Source organism: Oncorhynchus keta, chromosome 23, assembly GCF_023373465.1.
Source record: "Oncorhynchus keta strain PuntledgeMale-10-30-2019 chromosome 23, Oket_V2, whole genome shotgun sequence".
NCBI classification, from domain to species: domain Eukaryota; kingdom Metazoa; phylum Chordata; class Actinopteri; order Salmoniformes; family Salmonidae; genus Oncorhynchus; species Oncorhynchus keta.
Window position 1 is genome coordinate 41,882,139 of NC_068443.1, and position 19,995 is coordinate 41,902,133.

Below are 19,995 nucleotides of genomic sequence, written 5' to 3' on the forward strand. Positions count from 1 at the left end.
TGTCCCTGAGAACACAGGGGCCTCCATCATTCTTAAATGGAAGACGTTTGGAACCACCAAGACTCTTCCGAATGCTGGCTGTCCGGCCGAACTGAGCAATTGGTGGAGAAGGGACTTGGTCAGGGAGGTGACCAAGAACCTGTTGATCACTCTGAAAAAAAGCTCCTGAGTTCATCTGTGGAGATAGGAGAACCTTCCAGAAGGACAACCATCGTTGCAGCACTCCACCAATCAGGCTTTTATGGTAGAGTTTATGGTAGTGACCAGAGGCTAAATGATTCTCAGACCATGAGAAACAATATCCTCTGGTCTGATGAAACCAGGTTTGAACTGATGAAACCAAGATTGAGTCACGTCTAGAGGAAACCTGGCACTATCCCCACCACCATAGACGTTTACAACTGACCCAAGATAGACCGCACCTTGATGTTTCCAATGGGACACTTGTGACCCCCCCACACACACACACACACACTTTCAGACACTCCATGTAATTGCGGTCAGCCAGCTGGTCAAACAGATGACTGAAATGAACGAGTCACTCTGAAAAAAACGAATCATGCCTCTTGAGTCAGTAAAGAGACTCGTTCAAAAAGAACGAGTCACTCGCGTACAGCACATCACTAGTATAACCGTGTGCGCGTTGAAATCTACGTCCACCATATGACTTTTAACATTGCCCAACAACGGGCGAAATAGCGCGAAAAGGGTGTGTCCCCTGCTAGAGTTTGCGGACAAGCAATATTCACCATCGTAGAACGGATGAAGCCTGACCTGGAATGTGACGCTAACTGAAGCCGGATAGCTTCATAAAAGCCTGAGTACATCTAGCTCGTTTCGCAGTATACCACTCTGGTGTCGCTTTTTAAAATATTTTTTTAGGATAAAGTATTTTCAACCGACTTTACGTTTCCCCTGAAAAACGGATGAGGGAACTGAAACATGTTGATGGTTTGTGGAGGAAGGTTTCAGCCAGATGTGCAAAGAGAAATACTGAGAAAGAAACCCCACATTCCTGGAATGAACGTCTTGACATCAGCATCTCTGCCATTTAGACTATTTAATTCTGCCAGAAGTCTGTTAGACCAGTCGGAAGAGTGGGACAGTGAGAGAGAGAGTTATTTGAATAAATTGTCGTCATCATAAGTATCTCCCCCTGCTCACCTCTCCTACTACAGGTATGTTGCGACTCTATTCAAGTGTTTACTGTCATTCTCAACACGTGTGTATATGTCAAGATTCGCACGCCAGCAAGAAGCCTACTGTTGTATCTGCAACATGAGTACGGTTACATGCACACAGTAACACGATTATTGTGGTTAGTCAGATTAATATCATAGTTGGTTTGAAACGTTTACATGCTTTGCAAGAAGGACGATTTCCATAATAACCCTGTTTACATGGACACATCTAAAATCAGGCTACCTGATGGGACTTAAAAGGGGAATAGAAACAGGTATGGGTAGCGCCATCTTGAATTGCCATAATAAAGACTGATGTCAATGCATCAATTGGTAGGAGTGAGCAAAAATTGTGAGTTTTAGCATAGAGAATGAAACTGAATGCCGCCAACGGGAGGTGTCTCGCCTTTACTCATAGACTGTAAAAAAAAAAATTCAAATGTATGAAGCCATCGATGAAGTCACCCAATTGTTTCCTATCGGGATACTCAGTGGCCCATTTGAAGATCAGGAAGTGTCATTTTAGCAGGTCACCATCTTGTTATATGGAGAAGTTTTTGGAATCATCACATGCGCAGTTCTAGTTATAGGAAGTTATGTGGCAGGCCAGCTCAGTGCTCCCCCTCTCATTGAGCATCTCAAGTTGGCCGACTGAGGTACTGAAGGGCTGCCATTAGCAACTAAATTATTCTTTTAACGTAGTTTTATTTAACCTTTGTTTAACTTGGCAAGTCCGTTAAGAACAAATTGTTATTTACAATGACTAACTTAGTCTGTGTGTGATTTTAAAGTGATCGGTTCAAGGACATACATCTGGTGAAATAGAAGCAATTATTGTTACCATGATTGTGTTTGATGATTTGTTTTATATCCAAGAATATTGACCATGAAGATCACCATTTCCCCATTCACGATAATGGGGCATCCTGTTTTATGGAACAATGCCTGCAGTACCGCGGACTGCCTTCAACGTCAAAATCTTCGTGGTGAGGGCGCAGTTGCTCTCCCCTGCCTTTACTTTCAAAATACAGTCATCCCTGTATGAAGCTTTTTGCATCACATGACGCAAAATGTATCATACGGGAATGATTTCTCTATTTTGAAAGTTACATATCATGACAACTTGATTGCTGACAAGCAAAACATTTTTGAACTACGTCAACAATGGACTAATAGTTTTGGGGTGGAATTTTTCTTTAAGGGTTCCAGCTTTAAATGGTGTACGACAAATGTAATTCCAAATAATAATAAGGTACAAGATTTCAATCACATTAAATATCTAAATACTTACAGTGCATTAGGAAAGTATTCAGACCCCTTCCCCTTTTCAACATTTTGTTAGGTTACAGCCTTATCCTAAAATTGATTAAATAAATGTTTTTCCTCATCAATCTACACACAATACTCCATAATGACAAACCGAAAACAGGTTTTTAGACATTTTTACAAATGTATTAAAAATAAACAGAAATACCTTATTTACATAAGTATTCAGACCCTTTGCTATGACACTCAAAATTGAGCTCAGATGTATCCTGTTTCCACTGATCATCCTTGAGATGTTTCTACAACGTGATTGAAGTCCACCTGTAGTAAATTCAGTTGATTGGACATGATTTGGAAAGGCACTCCATCATTCTTAATAAGTGTAAGAAGTTTGGAACCACCAAGACTCTTCCTAGAGCTGTCTGCCCGGCCTAACTGAGAAATTGGGGGAGAAGGACCTTGGTCAGGGAGGTGACCAAGAACCCGAAGGTCACTCTGACAGAGCTCCAGAGATCCTCTGTGGAGATGGAGGCAACCATCTCTGCAGCACTCCACCAATCAGGCCTTTATGGAAGAGTGGCCAGACAGAAGCCACTCCTCAGTAAATGGCGAAAGGACTCCCAGACCATAGGAAACACAATTCCCTGGTCTGGTGAAGCATGGTGGTGGCAGCATCATGCTGTGGGGATGTTTTTCAGCGGTAGGGACTGGGATCAAGGGAAAGATGAACGGAGCAAAGTACAGAGAGACCCTTGATGAAAAACAACTCCAGAGCGCTCAGGATCTCAGACTGGGGTGAAGGTTCACCTTCCAACAGGACAACAACCCTAAGCACACAGCCAAGACAACGCAGGAGTGGCTTTGGGGCAAGTCTCTGAATGTCCTTGAGTGGCCGAGCCAGAGCCCGGACCTGAAAATAGCTGTGCAACGACGTTCCCCATCCATCCTGACAGAGCATGAGAGGATCCACAGAGGAGAATGGGAGAATCTCCCCAAATACAGGTGTGCCAAACTTGTAGCGTCAAACCGAATAGGACTCTAGGCTGTAATCGCTGCCAAAGGTGCTTCAGCAAAGTATTGAGAAAAGGGTCTGAATTTTTTTATTTAACCAGGCAAGTCAGTTAAGAAATTCTTATTTACAGTGACGGCCTAGGAACAGTGGGTTAACTGCCTTGTTTAGGGGCAGAACGACAGATTTTTACCTTGTCAACTCAGGGATTCGATCTAGCAACCTTTCACTTACTGACCCAATGCTCTAACCACCTGCAGACCTAAATAGTTATGTAAATGTGATATTTCAGTTTATACATTTGCAAAAATGTCTAAAAACCTGTTTTTGCTTTGTCATTATAGGGTATTGTGTAGGTTGTTGAAATCTATATTTTTAAATCCATTTTAGAAAAGGCTGTAACGTAACAAAATGTGTAAAAAGTCAAGGGGTCTGAATATTTTCCGAATGCACTGTACTTCAAAATGTTTGAAATGAATGAATACAGTATTTGAACCCAGGTCTGGTTCTTAAGAAGGCAGAGTGGTGTGTGTGTGTGTTAAGATGACTGTGTATGCATATGCGTGTGTGAAGGTCGGCTTTCTTGCAACCCAGTGCTTTGACATCCCTACACCCCTTCCCCTCCCCTTCCCGGTATACACACACAGAGAGGGATTATGTGGCCACTCCCCACTAGCAGCAGCTGGAGAGTGTCTACATAATGAGGCCACTGTGTTGTTGCCTCGTCACCACTCTGCTCTCTCACCGTTAGCCCGACTTGCTCTCTGCACCTACGTTACCTACTCACTAGTATTAGAGCATGTACACATTTATTTTCCATTTTATGCTACAAAGTAGACCTAACTAATATTTACTTCTGAAATTGCTGTTTCTCTCCCAGATGAAGTTCCAGTGGCTGTTGTGTGCAGTTAAACTGGAGATTACTTAGCCTACACAACTGGGCTTACTGAGAGTGAGGGTGAGACTTTACAAATAGTTGAGCACTCATTTCCATCGTTTGCATATACACTACATGGCCAAAGGTATGTGGATATGCCTTCATATTAGTTGCTCACGAGTGTAAAAAATTGGGCACACAGCCATGCAATCTCCATAGTCAAACATTGGCAGTAGAATGGCCCGTACTGAAGAGCTCATTGACTTTTTCAACGTGGCACCGGCATAGGATGCCACCTTTCCATCACGTCAGTTCTTCAAATTGCTGCCCTGCTAGATCTGCCCCGGTCAACTGTAAGGGCTGGTATTGTGGAAACGTCTAGGATCACCAACGGCTCAGCCATGAAGTGGTAGGCCACACAAGCTCACAGAACGTGGCCACCGAGTGCTGAAGAGCGTAGCGTGTGAAAATCGTATGTCCTCGGTTGCAACACTCACTACCGAGTTCCAAATTGGCTCTGGAAGCAACGTCAGCACAAGAACTGTTCGTCGGGAGCTCCATGAAATTGATTTTCATGGCCGAGGAGCTGCACACAAGCCTAAGATCACCATGCGCAATGCCAAGCATTGGTTGGTGTGGTGTAAAACTTGCCATCGTTGGACTCCTCCGGAGCAGAGAAATATGTTCTCTGGAGTGATGAATCACGCTTCACCATCTGGCAGTCCAACGGCTGAATCTGGGATTGGCGGATGCCAGGAGAATGCTACCTTCCCAAATGCATAGTGCCAACTGTAAAGTTTGGTGGAGAAGGAATAATGGTCTGGGGTTCCAGCTAGGAATAATGGTTTCATGGTTCAGGCTAGGCCCCTTAGCTCCAGTGAAGGGGACATAACTCTACAGCATACAATGACATTCTAGATGATCTGTGATTCCAACTTTGTGGCAAGTTTTGGGAAGGCCCTTTCCTGTTTCAGCATGACAATGCCCCCGTGCACAAATGGTTGCTAAGCTTTCGGTCGGTCGACCTTCATCAGAGCATCACATTTTTGCCCTTGAAATTAAGTTCCCTGAATGCACTCAAAAGAAACCCAACGCCTGACAATCTTGGTTGGTGACATTGTAGTGGTGGGTTGAGACAGGGGAGCCTGAAATAAACTAGGACTATGGGTAACAGAGTTAAAAACAGTGCCTGCCTGTGAGTGTGCTTACAGCTGGCCCAGTCAGCATGCGTAAACAACTTACAGTCCACGACTGGGGCCCTGCCCTTACAGGATTTTGACATAGCTCTTGCAACACCACTGAATATCCTTCTCCCATCCGGCTCACCAGTCACCGAGCGCTAAGCACATGGGAAGGAGTGGCAGCCTGCCTCTCTCTCCTCTGCTCAAATCTCTTCTCTAGCTGGCCAAGGTGACGCAGCTGACTTTACCTCCAGGAGCCACGTTGCCTCCTCAGCCGTCCTTCTATGGTTTGTCTTGTTTTATTGATTGGGGGTGGGGAAGGGGGTTGACGGAGGGTTATTAGCTCAGGAGTGGATGTTCCTAGGTGAGGCCAACCGTAGCCTAAGGTTATGAGTTGCTCAGGAAAGGTTTGGGGAGTTTTTTTGTGGGACAAGTTATAGCTCAAGACACACCGGTCGGATTGTCAAACATTTGCCTGCCGACAGTACTCTTCTGTGTTCACACAGCAAAGACCTGAAGTCGTCAGCCACTCAGCCGTGTTAGAATACTCCAAACCAGAAGGTGGTAGTACCTTTGTTTGGCGATGCAAGTCTGTGTGTGTTGCTTATGTTCTGGATTCCAATATTAGCTATTGCAGAGAATTATCAGGGACTGAACAATATGATATTATTATGATACTATATGTATTGCGGTTCAATACTGTGTTTTTATTGCGATTCGATGTTCCATACATTGCTCACCAAATGTCTGCTGCAGAGGGATAAGCGAGAGCCAAGATTGAGATTGAGAACAAGCTATGAAGGAAACATACTGAACTTTTGGTTCATGTACTGCCAACTAGCGCAGAAATAATATTTGGTATTGTCCATTCGATATATCGTCAAAAATAATATCCTGATATGTAACTGTATAGGTTTTTTTTTCTCCCCCCCCCCCCATCACAAATGTTAGCTAGCTGTGCTAATGTTGCTATTTTGTAGAAAGCCCTTGTTGATCGTAGCCAGATGGCCACAGCTAGATGTCTACCTAGCAAGGTGACAAAGAAACTATTTAATTCACTGTCACAGGAGTCGCTACAGCGCGATAGGACAAGGACATCCCTGCCGGCCAAACCCTCCCCTAACTCGGACGACGCTGGGCCAATTGTGCGTCGCTTTTTGGGTCTCCCGGTCGTGGCCGGCACGGGTCTCGAACCAGCATCTGTAGCAATGCAGTTTGCACTCCGATGCAGTGTCTTAACACCATGCCCAAACCGGCAACTTGATTCTGTCCCCCCCACACCAAATGCGATCACGACACGCAGGTTGAAATATCAAAACAAACACTGAACCAATTATATTAATTTGTGGACAGGTTGAAAAGCATTAAACATGTATGGCAATTTAGCTAGCTAGCTTGCTGTTGCTAGCTAATTTATCATGGGATATATAAAACGGTTAACCGAATCGTTTCTAGTCATCTCTCCTCCTTCCAGGATTTTTCTAAAAGCCGATGGGGAGAGAGAGGCAGGACTTGTATCGCGTTTGGTGTCACAAATAGAAGCAACTTCTATTTTAGCGCCTGGCAACGCAGATGCTCGTTGGCGTGCACAAGCAGTGTGGGTGCAATGATTGAATAACATGTATGTGCACATTTATTTTGCAGCGCTTGCGCACGCGACACGTCCAGTTTGGGTAGTGTGTTAGACCGCTGCATATGGTTCCATAGCTGATTTGGCTCAAACACATTAAGAAGGAAATAAATTCCATAAATTAACTTTTGACAAGGCACACCTGTTAATTGAAATTCATTCCAGGTGATTAACTGATGAAGCTGGTTGAGAGAATGCCAAGATTGTGCAAAGCTGTCATGAAGGCAAAGGGTGGCTACTTGAAGAATCTAAAATCCCAAATATATTTGGATATGTTTAACACATTTTTTGGTTACTACATGATACAATATGTGTTATTTCATCGTTTTGATGTCTTCACTATTATTCTACAATGTAGAACATAGTAAAAATAAAGATAAACCGTTGAACGAGTAGGTGTGTCCAAACTTGACGTTGATGGAGATGTCATTTTCCTGACACCACTCCCCCAGCGTCACCATTGTACCAGGGCCCTTATTTGTCTTCTATAGGTTTGAGAGATTTTGCCTTGTTGTCTGTTACCAAAAACCCACATCATTTTTGGATTTTTTTCAGGGAGGATAAAGAAAAGTTCAAACAAGTAACATATAAAGGTAGACCTACCAAATAGTTATGGTATTTTTACTGATCATTTGGTTTATGATCTATGAAGTGATTTAAAACTTGTAATAACAGAATGACCAAGAAATCGGTAACAGAATGACTGAATTGGCTACAATGGGAATTCATGGTAATCACAAATCGCCTTTGGTCACTTGCTACTGTCCTCCCTTCCATTGTATTACTGTTATGTCCAGCTCATAACTGTTCTCTTTCTGTTATGTGGTGGTCAAAGCAAGAGTGTGAGTCTGGACAACCCCTCCCCCTTTCTCTCTTCTCTTTCCCCAGTTAATGTCACCTCTCCCGGCTCTTATTGACACCTACCCATGGCTCTTATTGACACCTACCCATGGCTCTTATTGACACCTACCCATGGCTCTTATTGACACCTACCCATGACTCTTATTGACACCTACCCGTGGCTCTTATTGACACCTACCCGTGGCTCTTATTGACACCTACCCGTGGCTCTTATTGACACCTACCCGTGGCTCTTATTGACACCTACCCGTGGCTCTTATTGACACCTACCCGTGGCTCTTATTGACACCTACCCATGGCTCTTATTGACACCTACCCATGGCTCTTATTGACACCCACCCATGGCTCTTATTGACACCCACCCGTGGCTCTTATTGACACCTACCCGTGGCTCTTATTGACACCTACCCGTGGCTCTTATTGACACCTACCCGTGGCTCTTATTGACACCTACCCGTGGCTCTTATTGACACCTACCCGTGGCTCTTATTGACACCTACCCGTGGCTCTTATTGACACCTACCCATGGCTCTTATTGACACCTACCCATGGCTCTTATTGACACCTACCCATGGCTCTTATTGACACCTACCCATGGCTCTTATTGACACCTACCCATGGCTCTTATTGACACCTACCCGTGGCTCTTATTGACACCTACCCGTGGCTTTTATTGACACCTACCCATGGCTCTTATTGACATCTACCCATGGCTCTTATTGACACCTACCCATGGCTCTTATTGACACCTACCCGTGGCTTTTATTGACACCTACCCATGGCTCTTATTGACATCTACCCATGGCTCTTATTGACACCTACCCTTGGCTCTTATTGACACCTACCCGTGGCTCTTATTGACACCTACCCGTGGCTCTTATTGATAGCTACCCATGGCTCTTATTGACACCTACCCATGGCTCTTATTGACACCTACCCATGGCTCTTATTGACACCTACCCATGAGGCCCCCCCTTTGTTTTATGTAACCACCCCTCTCACCCACTGAGCACCAACTGACAAAGGAAAAGTTGACATTTTATCAGTCCAACTCTGAACCAATCATAGACATCCGTTTCTTAATTTTGGACAGCACTGTACTGTACTGAAATATGCTGTACTGTGATCTGTGAGACATATTTTCAATCTTAATTTGGAGTAGATATTTAAGAGTTTTTGGGAAAACATGGTCACGTAAAAAACTGAGGGAGATTTGACCGTCATTCTGTTACCAAACTTCACATCTGCATTGTTTTTTTTTTTTGTAAATGTGTTTGTGTAAAATGGGCAGTTGTATGGTTTAACTTTGCTATCAACGGTTCTTGTTTGGCATACATTTCTCGTAAAAAAAAAAAAAATCTTGAGTCTCAGTGTGTCATTCTGTTTCCGTGGAATTGCCCCGAAGTCTATCATTGTATTTATATAATTAAGTTCTAACTCTCAGTAGTTAATAGTTGAATGACTGTTTGTCTTTTTGGGGCTTTTGAACCACTGTACACAGATGAGACTGATTGTTATAGTACTTACTGTATGCATGTTTGAGTTGGCATGCCATGCATACTGGTATTTCAAGTATGCATGTGGTCTGTTTGTGTTTTGCCTACTCTGTTGTCATCGTCAAGCCAAACATAGCATGACAATTCCATAAGGAGTTGGAAAAAAGAGGAGAAACAGTCTGGCACCCAGGACAGTCTGTCCTCCATTTCTTATTTTTTTGGTGTTCACCATGTTTCTTGTGGGTTAGACTCCTCCACCGTTAATGCATATGTTTACTGTGTAAGGCCTAAATACAAGTGATTGTGCAATTTGGGTTGATGAACAATGTTCCCTGCGAATATGTATTTGGCAGCTTGACTTCTCAGCAACATTTTTCATTGGATATTGATGCATAAACCATACCGAGTCAAATCAATCAGTTGGTAGGTAGCACTTATCGAAACGAACAACACAGCTTCATAGTATTCCACCCAACTGCCTTAAACTCACTATAACATAAATTAGATTTTTGGTCATGCGTTAACAAAATCTTTTCGAAATGCTATGAAAATTCAGAACTTTTATTTATAATTACCAAGGGATCGCGTGTGTTAAATAGCCGCCTTCCAGCCTAACCCAGCCTGTGTCCTCACTGTCCTGTATGTGTGTCCCACAGCCTGTCTCACTGTCCATCTCTCCCACAGCCTAACCCAGGGTTGTCCCCCCTGACCTCGCCCCCTGGCTCTGAGGAGTCGTCCTGCCACGTCTCCATGTCGTTGCCCTCAGCCTCCCAGTCCCAGTCGCGGCTGAAGTACGTGTCCCTGGGAGTGCTGGTGCTGCAGACCACCTCGTTGGTGCTCACCATGAGGTACTCGCGCACGCTGCTGGGCGAGGGGCCGCGCTACCTAGCCTCCTCAGCCGTGGTTTCGGCCGAGCTGCTCAAGATCCTCACCTGCCTGCTGCTCGTCTTCTACGACCACAGTGGGTATAGTGATCGATCTGGCTGTCCGGCCGCCTGGCTTTCTGTCTGTGACACAGTGAATGGATAAACAATGACAACACAGAAAATACAGTCTCTTTGTCTATCTATAGGATCTATGCTACAGTCTCTTTGTCTATCTATCTCGTTCTTAGGATTCAGTGTATGGGTGTTAAATCTCTGTTTCTCTTCCTGTCAGGCTTCAGTGTTCGGGCATTGAATCGTGTGCTGAATGAAGAGATTCTCAACAAGCCCATGGAGACGTTGAAGCTGGCCATCCCATCAGGCATCTACACACTACAGAACAACCTGCTTTATGTCGCCCTGTCCAACCTGGATGCTGCTACCTACCAGGTGAGAGACGTGACGTGTGCGCGCTTGTGTGTAGCAACATGTATAAGGGGAACAAAAGTGGACCAAGAATGGCGCCCTGAGGGACTCCACACTGCATTTCTTGACCAGTTTTGACTGGCAGGAATTTAAATCGATATTGTCCCCAACCAGGTGACGTACCAGCTGAAAATCCTGACCACGGCCCTGTTCTCAGTGTCCATGCTCGGGAAGAGACTGGGGCTCTACCAGTGGCTATCTCTGCTCATCCTCATGACTGGTATCGCTCTCGTACAGGTGACAAGATTAAACACACCCCACAAGTCAATAACTTCTCATTCATACCAAATCTAATTGGTTGGTCTGTTTGGATGTGTTTTTGTCAGATTAGTCAAGTATTCACATTAGGGAGGCAGAAGTCTAAACTTTTCACAGGTTCACAGGTTTTTCCGAATCATTTGCATAAATCAGTGGTAACACGATCTCCATGAAAGGTTTCCAGGATTTTGCAACCATACTCCACATGCGCATCCTTGTTTGTGGATGTGACATACTGAATGTTGTTGATGTACTGTGTGTTTGTCTCCACAGTGGCCTACAGAGTCTCTGGGTGGGCCATCTTCGAAGCCTCTGTCTGCAGGCTCCCAGTTAGTCGGTGTGATAGCCGTACTAATAGCCTGCTTCTCCAGTGGCTTCGCTGGAGTCTACTTTGAGAAGATCCTCAAAGAAACTAAACAGAGTGTATGGGTCCGCAACATCCAGTTAGGTCAGCATCACTGAAATCTGTGTGTGTGTGTGTGTGTGTGTGTGTGTGTGTGTGTGTGTGTGTGTGTGTGTGTGTGTGTGTGTGTGTGTCCTTGTGCGCTCGCGCACACACACACACACACACACACACACACACAATCACCATATACACAGCTGATACTATTTATAATATTTATCCTGCTGCTCAGTCACTTCTACCTCTGATTACATCTACATACTATAACTACCTCAACTATCACCAGTATCCTTGCACATTGATATTGGTACTGGTATTGACCTTGTATATAGTGTATATTCTCATTTTTTTCTTGTTTGTATTTTACCTGACTTAGTATTATTGATTCTATGCTCTTTTTAAGACACTTTTCGATATCGTTTTTTTATATTGAATACTGCATTGTTGAGTAAGAGCTTGCAAGTAAGCATTTCACTGTACTGTTCTTCACCTGCTGCATCTTGGTCAGATGATTTAGACCCTTTAAGGTTGCTGCTCCTATCATCGCAAAGCCTATCTCCAGTTCGTCCTTTATTTAAAGGGGAAGATCAAGCTGATCCTAAATGTTATAGGCCTATTTCTATTTTGCCCTGTATGTCAAAAGTGTTGGAAAAACTTGTCAATAATCAACTGACTGGCTTTCTTGATGTCGATAGTAACCTCTCGGGTATGCAATCTGGTTTCCGCTCAGATTATGGATGTGTCACTGCAACTTTAAAGGTCCTCAATGATGTCACCATTGCCCTTGATTCTAAGCAAAATTGTGCTGCTATTTTTATTGACTTGGCCAAAGCTTTTGATACGGTAGACCATTCCATTCTTGTGCGCCGGCTAAGGAGTATTGGTGTCTCTGAGAGGACTTTGGCCTGGTTTGCTAACTACCTCTCTCAATGAGTGCAGTGTATAAAGTCAGAACATCTGCTGTCTCAGCCACTGCCTGTCACCAAGGGAGTAGCCCAAGGCTCAATCCTAGGCCCCACGCTCTTCTCAATTTATATCAACAACATAGCTCAGGCAGTAGGAAGCTCTCCATTTATATGCAGATGATACAGTCTTATACTCAGCTGGCCACTCCCTGGATTTTGTGTTAAATGCTCTACAACAAAGCTTTCTTAGTGTCCAACAAGCTTTCTCTGCCATTAACCTTGTTCTGAACACCTCCAAAACAAAGGTCATGTGGTTTGATAAAAAGAATTCCCCTCTTCCCACAGGTGTTATTGCTCCCTCTGAGGGTTTAGAGCTTGAGGTAGTCACCTCATACAAGTACTTGGGAGTATGGCTAGACGGTACACTGTCTTTCTCTCAGCACATATCAAAGCTGCAGGCTAAAGTTAAATCTCGACTTGGTTTCCTCTATAGTAATTGCTCCTCTTTCACCCAAGCTGCCAAACTAACCCTGATTCAGATGACCTTCCTACCCATGCTAGATTACGGAGACATAATTTATAGATTGGCAGGTAAGGATGCTCTCGAACAGCTAGATGTTCTTTACCATTCGGCCATCAGATTAGCCACCAACGCTCCTTATAGGACACGGCGCTGCACTCTACACTCCTCTGTAAACTGGTCAAATCTAATGTTATTGGTCACATACACATGGTTAGCAGATGTTAATGTGAGTGTAGCGAAATGCTTGTGCTTCTAGTTCCGACCATGCAGTAATATCTAACAAGTGATCTAACAATTTCACAACAACTACCTTATACACACAAGTGTAAAGGAATGTATAAGAGTATGTACATATAAATATATGGATGAGCGATGGCCGAACGGCATAGGCAAGATGCAGTAGATGGTATAGAGTACAGTATATACATATGAGATGAGTAATGTAGGGTATGTAAACATTATATAAAGTGACTCGTGATACATTTATTACATACAATTTTTTATTATTAAAGTGGCTAGAGATTTGAGTCAGTATGTTGGCAGCAGCCACTCAATGTTCGTGACGGCTGTCTAACAGTCTGATGGCCTTGAGATAGAAGCTATTTTTCAGTCTCTCGGTCCCAGCTTTGATGCACCTGTACTGACCTCACCTTGTGGATGATAGCGGGGTGAACAGGCAGTGGCTCGGGTGGTTGTTGTCCTTGATGATCTTTATGGCCTTCCTGTGACATCGGGTGGTGTAGGTGTCCCGGAGGGCAGGTAGTTTGCCCCCGGTGATGCATTGTGCAGACCTCACTACCCTCTGGAGAGCCTTACGGTTGTGGGCGGAGCAGTTGCCGTACCAGGCGGTGATACAGCCCAACAGTATGCTCTCGATTGTGCATCTATAAAAGTGTGTTTTTGGTCATCTCTGTATACCTGTCGCAAGACCCACTGGTTGATGCTTATTTATAAAACCCTCTTAGGCCTCACTCCTCCCTATCTGAGACATCTACTGCAACCCTCATCCTCCACATACAACACCCGTTCTGCCAGTCACATTCTGTAAAGGTCCCCAAAGCACACACATTCCTGGGTTGCTCCTCTTTTCAATTCACTGCAGCTAGTGACTGGAACGAGCTGCAACAAACACTCAAACTGGACAGTTTTATCTCTTCATTCAAAGACTCAATCATGGACGCTCTTACTGACAGTGGTGGCTGCTTTGTATGATGTATTGGTGTCTCTACCTTCTTGACCTTTGTGCTGTGGACTTTGCCCAGTAATGTTTGTACCATGTTTTTGTGCTGCTACAATGTTGTGTTGCTGCCATGTTGTTGTCATGTTGTGTTGCTACCATGCTGTGTTGTCATGTTTTGCGGCCTCATGCTGTCGTCTTAGGTCTCTCTTTATGTAGTGTTGTGTTGTCTCTCTTGTCATGATGTGTGTTTTGTCCTATATTTTTTATTTCATGTATTTTTAATCCCCCGTCCCCGCAGGAGGCCTTTTGGTAGGCCGTCATTGTAAATAAGAATTTGTTCTTAACTGACTTACCTAGTTAAGTAAAGGTTATATAAATAAATGCAAATAAAGTATCCTGTGCATGTGACAAATAAACGTTGATTTGTTCTCCCTCCCTCTCCTAGGTTTGTTTGGTCTGGTATTTGGTCTTATTGGAGTGTTTGTGTACGACGGAGAGAGAGTGAGGGAGTCCGGAGTGTTCCAAGGCTACAACTCACTCACCTGGACCGTTGTAGCCCTGCAGGTACTGTAAATATGCTTAAGTTATAGTTTCAAAAAGCGCATACATTTAATTATAACGTAGGCCAGGGGTCGACAATCTTTTTTTGTGTGGAGTGCCAATTTGCCAATTTATCCTACAAATTTCTAACGATCTGCGTGCCAGTTATGATTTTCATATGTGCATTACAACTAATTGTGTCTCTTGAATATCTAATTGCCCGAATAATGGAAGAATTCCATAGCTTGCTGAACAGAGGCGCGCTGTCCTTTAGCTCCACGGACTTAATCTTGGAACACAGATTCTCTTGGTGAGTGACGCAGTGGCATTTAACCACGGGGTGGCCAATCTTCTCTTCAATCAGCTTTGCGAATCCTTTGTTTCCCCACCATAGCGGGGGCACCATCAGTTGTAATAGCGAATGTGTTTTTAATATCGACAACCTCTCTCAAAATGATCGGTGAAGGCTCTTGCTACGTCTTCTCCTTCAGTAGTACCATGCATGGGTTTAAGACAAAGCAGCTCCTCACGTACCTGCTCAGAGTCACAGTGTCTTGCAACAACTGTCAGACGTGGAATGTCATTCACATCTACACTCTCATCAAGAGCCACACTAATCACAGGTGCATCTATTTAATATAACAACAAAAAACTCCCCAAATGGCTCAGGAGGCGAAGATCGAGTCATATGTTCTCTGAAACATGACCCCCCAAACCGTGATTCTTAATACCCGCCCGCTTAACCCGAAAGCCAGCCACAACAATGTGTCGGAGGAAACACAGTTCAACTGATGCCTGGGGTCAGCCTGCAAGCGCCCAGCCCACCACTAGGAGTCGCTAGAGCGCTTGATTTTTGACTGCATGTAGATTTGTAAACACACTGCTTTGCTTTTCATACCTGGACAACGCCCTTGTGATTCCTTCTGCCTTGTCCCCCTCAACCTTGACGTTTTTCCTCATGTCTCGTTTCAAAAGGATGGGGAACACACTTAATGCCCAACAAACAAGTTTTACAACAGACCGGTCCTTCAGTGCAACAAATCCATATTCCTTTGTCCAAGAAGCAATATATTTTTCTTTGCTGATGACATTTTGTGCCCTGAACTTTTCAAAATAACTAAAGAAGGCTTGCTAGTTGCTAGCAATGTGAAAATTAATCTCATCTTCAGCGCTGCCTTGGGATTTGAATTTGGCCGGAGAGGCGAGGTGGGTCGTCTTGCCTTGAACTAATAATATGAAACTCCTGCAAAATCATGAAAGCCCATTGGCTAATCAGGAATTACATACCTTGGGAACTACTACATTGCAGTGAATACCAATGCAATATCAAAACCATTGCATTCAATTTCAAATATTTTCTCCAGTTAAAAAAATAAACTGGCAAAAATAAGTGAGGAAAAAATATCTATACCACTGTTTTAATTTTGTGGGGTTGCTTGCCAAGCCTTGGTGTGCCAGGGCAAATACCGTCGCGTGCCAAGGCTGGCACGCTTGCCTTACGTTGCCGACCCCTGACGTAGCCCATACAAACCTGATTTACTGTAAACTGAGGTAAGCCAGCGTAAAAGGAAGTGAACCTCCTTATAAAAAATACCTTAACAACCTTTACTCTGCCTATTCTGACTATTCACTCTAGGTGTGTGTGCACACTTGTGTGTGTGTGAGAGAGAAAGCAAGAGTAAATGAGAAAGAGAGGCAAAGTAAGTGTATGTGTGTTCATGTATGAACGCCTATGTATTTGTGTGTATTTTTATGTGTGACTGGTTGTGTGTATTGTGTCTTCCATCAAACCCCATGTCCTTTTGTGTGTTTCCAGGCTCTGGGCGGGTTGGTCATAGCAGCAGTCATTAAGTATGCAGACAACATCCTGAAGGGCTTCGCCACGTCACTCTCCATCATCCTGTCGACACTCATATCCTACTTCTGCTTGAAGGACTTTGACCCTACCAGGTACACAAACACACTTTCATAAATCATTTGGCCAGGTCCATATTGGACTAAAGGTTCACGTCTCCACAGACTTCAGGGGTAAAATATAGATAATAATAATGAGAAGAAGAAACGATACAAATCAAGGACATTTTCACACATACCTGTATTTTCTAGATCCTGGAGCATTTGATACCCTGATCTGTGCTATGAAGCATATTTGAAACGCAAACAAATCCTGGCCTAAACCGATCCCTGTCCCTGCCCAATTTCCAGGACCAGAGTACCAGCAGTCCTTCAAGGCATCCGCACCAGGAAGCTGAATTCATATGTGAAAACGCCCTGATTATGCATCTCTGCCCATAGCTCTAACAACGTCTTCTTTCTCTCTCTCCCAGTGTGTTTTTCCTGGGAGCAATGCTGGTCATTGCTGCCACCTTCCTCTATGGCTATGAGGGCAAGAGGCCTGCCATCAACCACAGCAAAGTATAGAGGGTCTCCCCTCCACCACCCCACAGCCCAGGAACCCCAAAGAAGAGACACACGGAGCAAGATGGAGGGAGGAATATGTTGCCAAGAAGTGGTGCTGAGCAATTAACCAAAATGTCGGGTTATTTTTCAGTTTTAAAACAACTAATTGACCGACCTTAGTTCAATTATTTGAATTTCATTTCATTCCATTTTATTTTTTATTTCTTTGCTCAATACACACAATGCGCTGCAGTTTCTATAGAGATAAATAAGACCGTGGCAGAACTGTGCGATGTAGTAAGGAATTGTAGTTTCCAACAGGCCAATGTTCTTCATAGTTTAGTGCAGAAAACGTGATAATTAACTACAAAGACCATAATTCATTGCGCGGCTAGTTTTCTGGTCTGTTTCTTTTTACGCCAGCAACGTAAGAGACAGAGGGATGAGTGATCAAGAGTGCATACATCCGAGAGTAGTTGCTTCGTGAGGTATTGGTATTTTAGTGGTCATAAAAGCATGCCTTATTTACTTTGAAGATCTACAAAATAGAGATTTGTCAGAGAGCGTAGGCAGCAGCTCTATAGAGATGAGATGATGACTTAGAATGAAATAATAAAGTCATCAAATAAAACAAATGCAATATACACAACTAAAATATTTTATTAAAGTCATGTGAATAACTGATAGTTAATAAGCAATAATGTGCAGTCACTACCATCATAGGACTTTTTTATTTTATTTTTTATTTTTTAATATTCTGTGTTCCAGCATTCAACCCAGATAACATACCTGCTAAATATCTGTATGCAACCAATAACATTTGATTCGATGTAATGCATAGTGCATTTAATGTCTTTTTTTTTTTTTTTTTTTGAATTTTTCTTTGAAAATCTGAAACCAAAACGACCTCGAAAAGCAATAATCACTCAGAGCTTACTGAGCAGGTCCGCGTAGTCAAGGAGGAGCAGAACTCCAGGGAAAGGAGTCTAGGCGGAAGGAGTCGTAAGATGTTTCATGTACACAACAACAGGTGGGAGTCGCCTGGTTTCAAAACAAGGTTTTGGTTGTCCAATACTGGTACTAGTAGTCAAGATGGAGGTCATAGCATTTCTAAAGCTCTTTATTGAAATTCGAAGCGCTTTACGTTGCATGGGGTTAGTAATGCAACCACACTCTCCCATAGTGACGCCATCAAGTTCTTGATCGAACAGGCTCATGAATGTGACTCCTCCACAGTTCACACTTGTATTCACGTCACACACACACACACACACACACACACACACACACACACACACACACACACACACACGTCATGGAGCTGAAGACACTATGATGCCTATGCAGGGCATATGAAGGGTTATGCTCACATGTGACCTCTCACCTCAGGGGTGATAGAGCCAAACTCACCAAAGCACGGAATCATAGGAAAATGGATTTTACAGGGAACAACGAGAATTCATCGACGAATCCAAGAATTCACTGCCAACGTTACTGTTTTTTTAATGCTCTATTTAAAAAATATATTTGATCATGTATTTGGGGAGTAGTGGAATGGGAATTTGTAGTATGAATGTATTTTAGGGGTACTGATGGTCAGTAAGGGGGAGGACATTTAAATGAATGTAATGCCTCACAGGTTTACCGCCCCTCATTTGTTTTTGAGTGACAGCTCCACCTAGTGGGAACGTTGGGTTGTAGCACATTTACTGCAGAGGGGAGGGGTTGAGACCAATGACTGTAGAGATACTGGATGTCCTTTTATTGGGGACAAGGAAGAAAAAGATTAAAGGAAGGAATGCTTTAAACTTGCTGCTCATTGTCCGGCCATTCAGATCCAAAGAATTACACATCCAGTTGCTGATGTTTTTATTCAAAAATGGCCTGTTGTGCAAGATAAAATGAATAAATTAAGTGATCAAATGTAAAATAAGGGTTTAAACCGATGTTTTGTATATTGAAAGAGCTTGTATTGTGGACGTTGTTTCATCTAGGTATGAAATCCCAAAGCAGGATTGTTTGATGAGTAAAGAGGTAATAAATTGTTTGATGTTTCTCAACAACTGGGTCATATTCATGAGGCACTGAATGGAACAAAATGGGCGGAAACAGGGACAGACTGCCCGAACCCGTCCAATAAGAAATGCGTTGTGTGTTGGAAAAACATTTGGCTGTGGTGTGCCCTAATGAAGGCAATCCTGGTTCCTATCGAGCCCGAGATCACTGAATATGTTTGGTACCAATGCAAAAGTTCATAAACTGTTCATATAATATATTTTCATTTCATTGTGTATCTAACATGGAAATAGCTTCCATCTTACACAAGAAGGACAATTTGTGAACGTGGATAGAAAGAGACCCAATCAATGGCAGCTATTTTGGGGACACGACAAAGCCGCCATTGTGAACATTACCACCACCCTGTCTTTCCTGATCATGTATCCTTCTGTAGCTCAGTTGGTAGAGCATGGCGCTTGTAACGCCAGGGTAGTGGGTTCGATTCCCGGGACCACCCATACATAGAATGTATGCACACATGACTGTAAGTCGTTTTGGATAAAAGCGTCTGCTAAATGGCATATGTATGTATGTATGTATGTATATGTATGTATCCTTCTATCTCTCTCGGTCAACAGTCCCTCTGTGTTTGCATAGTCTTGAAGTGGAGATGAGGGATTGGAGGCATGCAGAGAGGGGAGAAAATGATGGGAGTGATGAAAGGGATGGACAGACAGATGGGAAGGTGACGACTGAAACTGGTGAGCAGCGCAGATGGAGCACGAGTCTTGTGACATTGTGTCATATGGCAGGGGCCCCTCTGAATGAACCCGCTTGCCCAGGCTATTGCCTTGATAGTGTACTGTGGCGCTATGGCCCAATCCCAAAATCAACCACTTGCCCCTAACACAAGGCACTTGGTGTAGATCTGAAACGAT

The 19,995-nt window shown here is 43.6% G+C and overlaps 1 protein-coding gene across 3 annotated transcripts; it reads left to right on the forward strand.

Annotated features, from left to right (window-relative positions):
- The first annotated feature begins 580 nt into the window (after positions 1-580).
- LOC118402356 (UDP-N-acetylglucosamine transporter-like) lies at positions 581-19,122 on the forward strand. 3 transcript variants are annotated; one of them, XM_035800507.2, is made up of 8 exons: positions 581-1,178; positions 10,186-10,462; positions 10,660-10,814; positions 10,965-11,087; positions 11,382-11,556; positions 14,565-14,683; positions 16,476-16,609; positions 16,987-19,122. In XM_035800507.2, exons 2-8 carry the CDS (start codon positions 10,252-10,254, stop codon positions 17,078-17,080), a joined length of 1,011 nt encoding a protein of 336 aa, XP_035656400.1. In that variant the 5' UTR covers positions 581-1,178; positions 10,186-10,251; the 3' UTR covers positions 17,081-19,122. The 3 variants fall into 3 exon arrangements, with proteins under 3 accessions (XP_035656400.1, XP_035656399.1, XP_052333199.1); XM_035800506.2 differs by lacking the exon at positions 581-1,178 and adding an exon at positions 5,641-5,801; XM_052477239.1 differs by lacking the exon at positions 581-1,178 and adding an exon at positions 5,902-6,075.
- Positions 19,123-19,995: the final 873 nt, after the last annotated feature.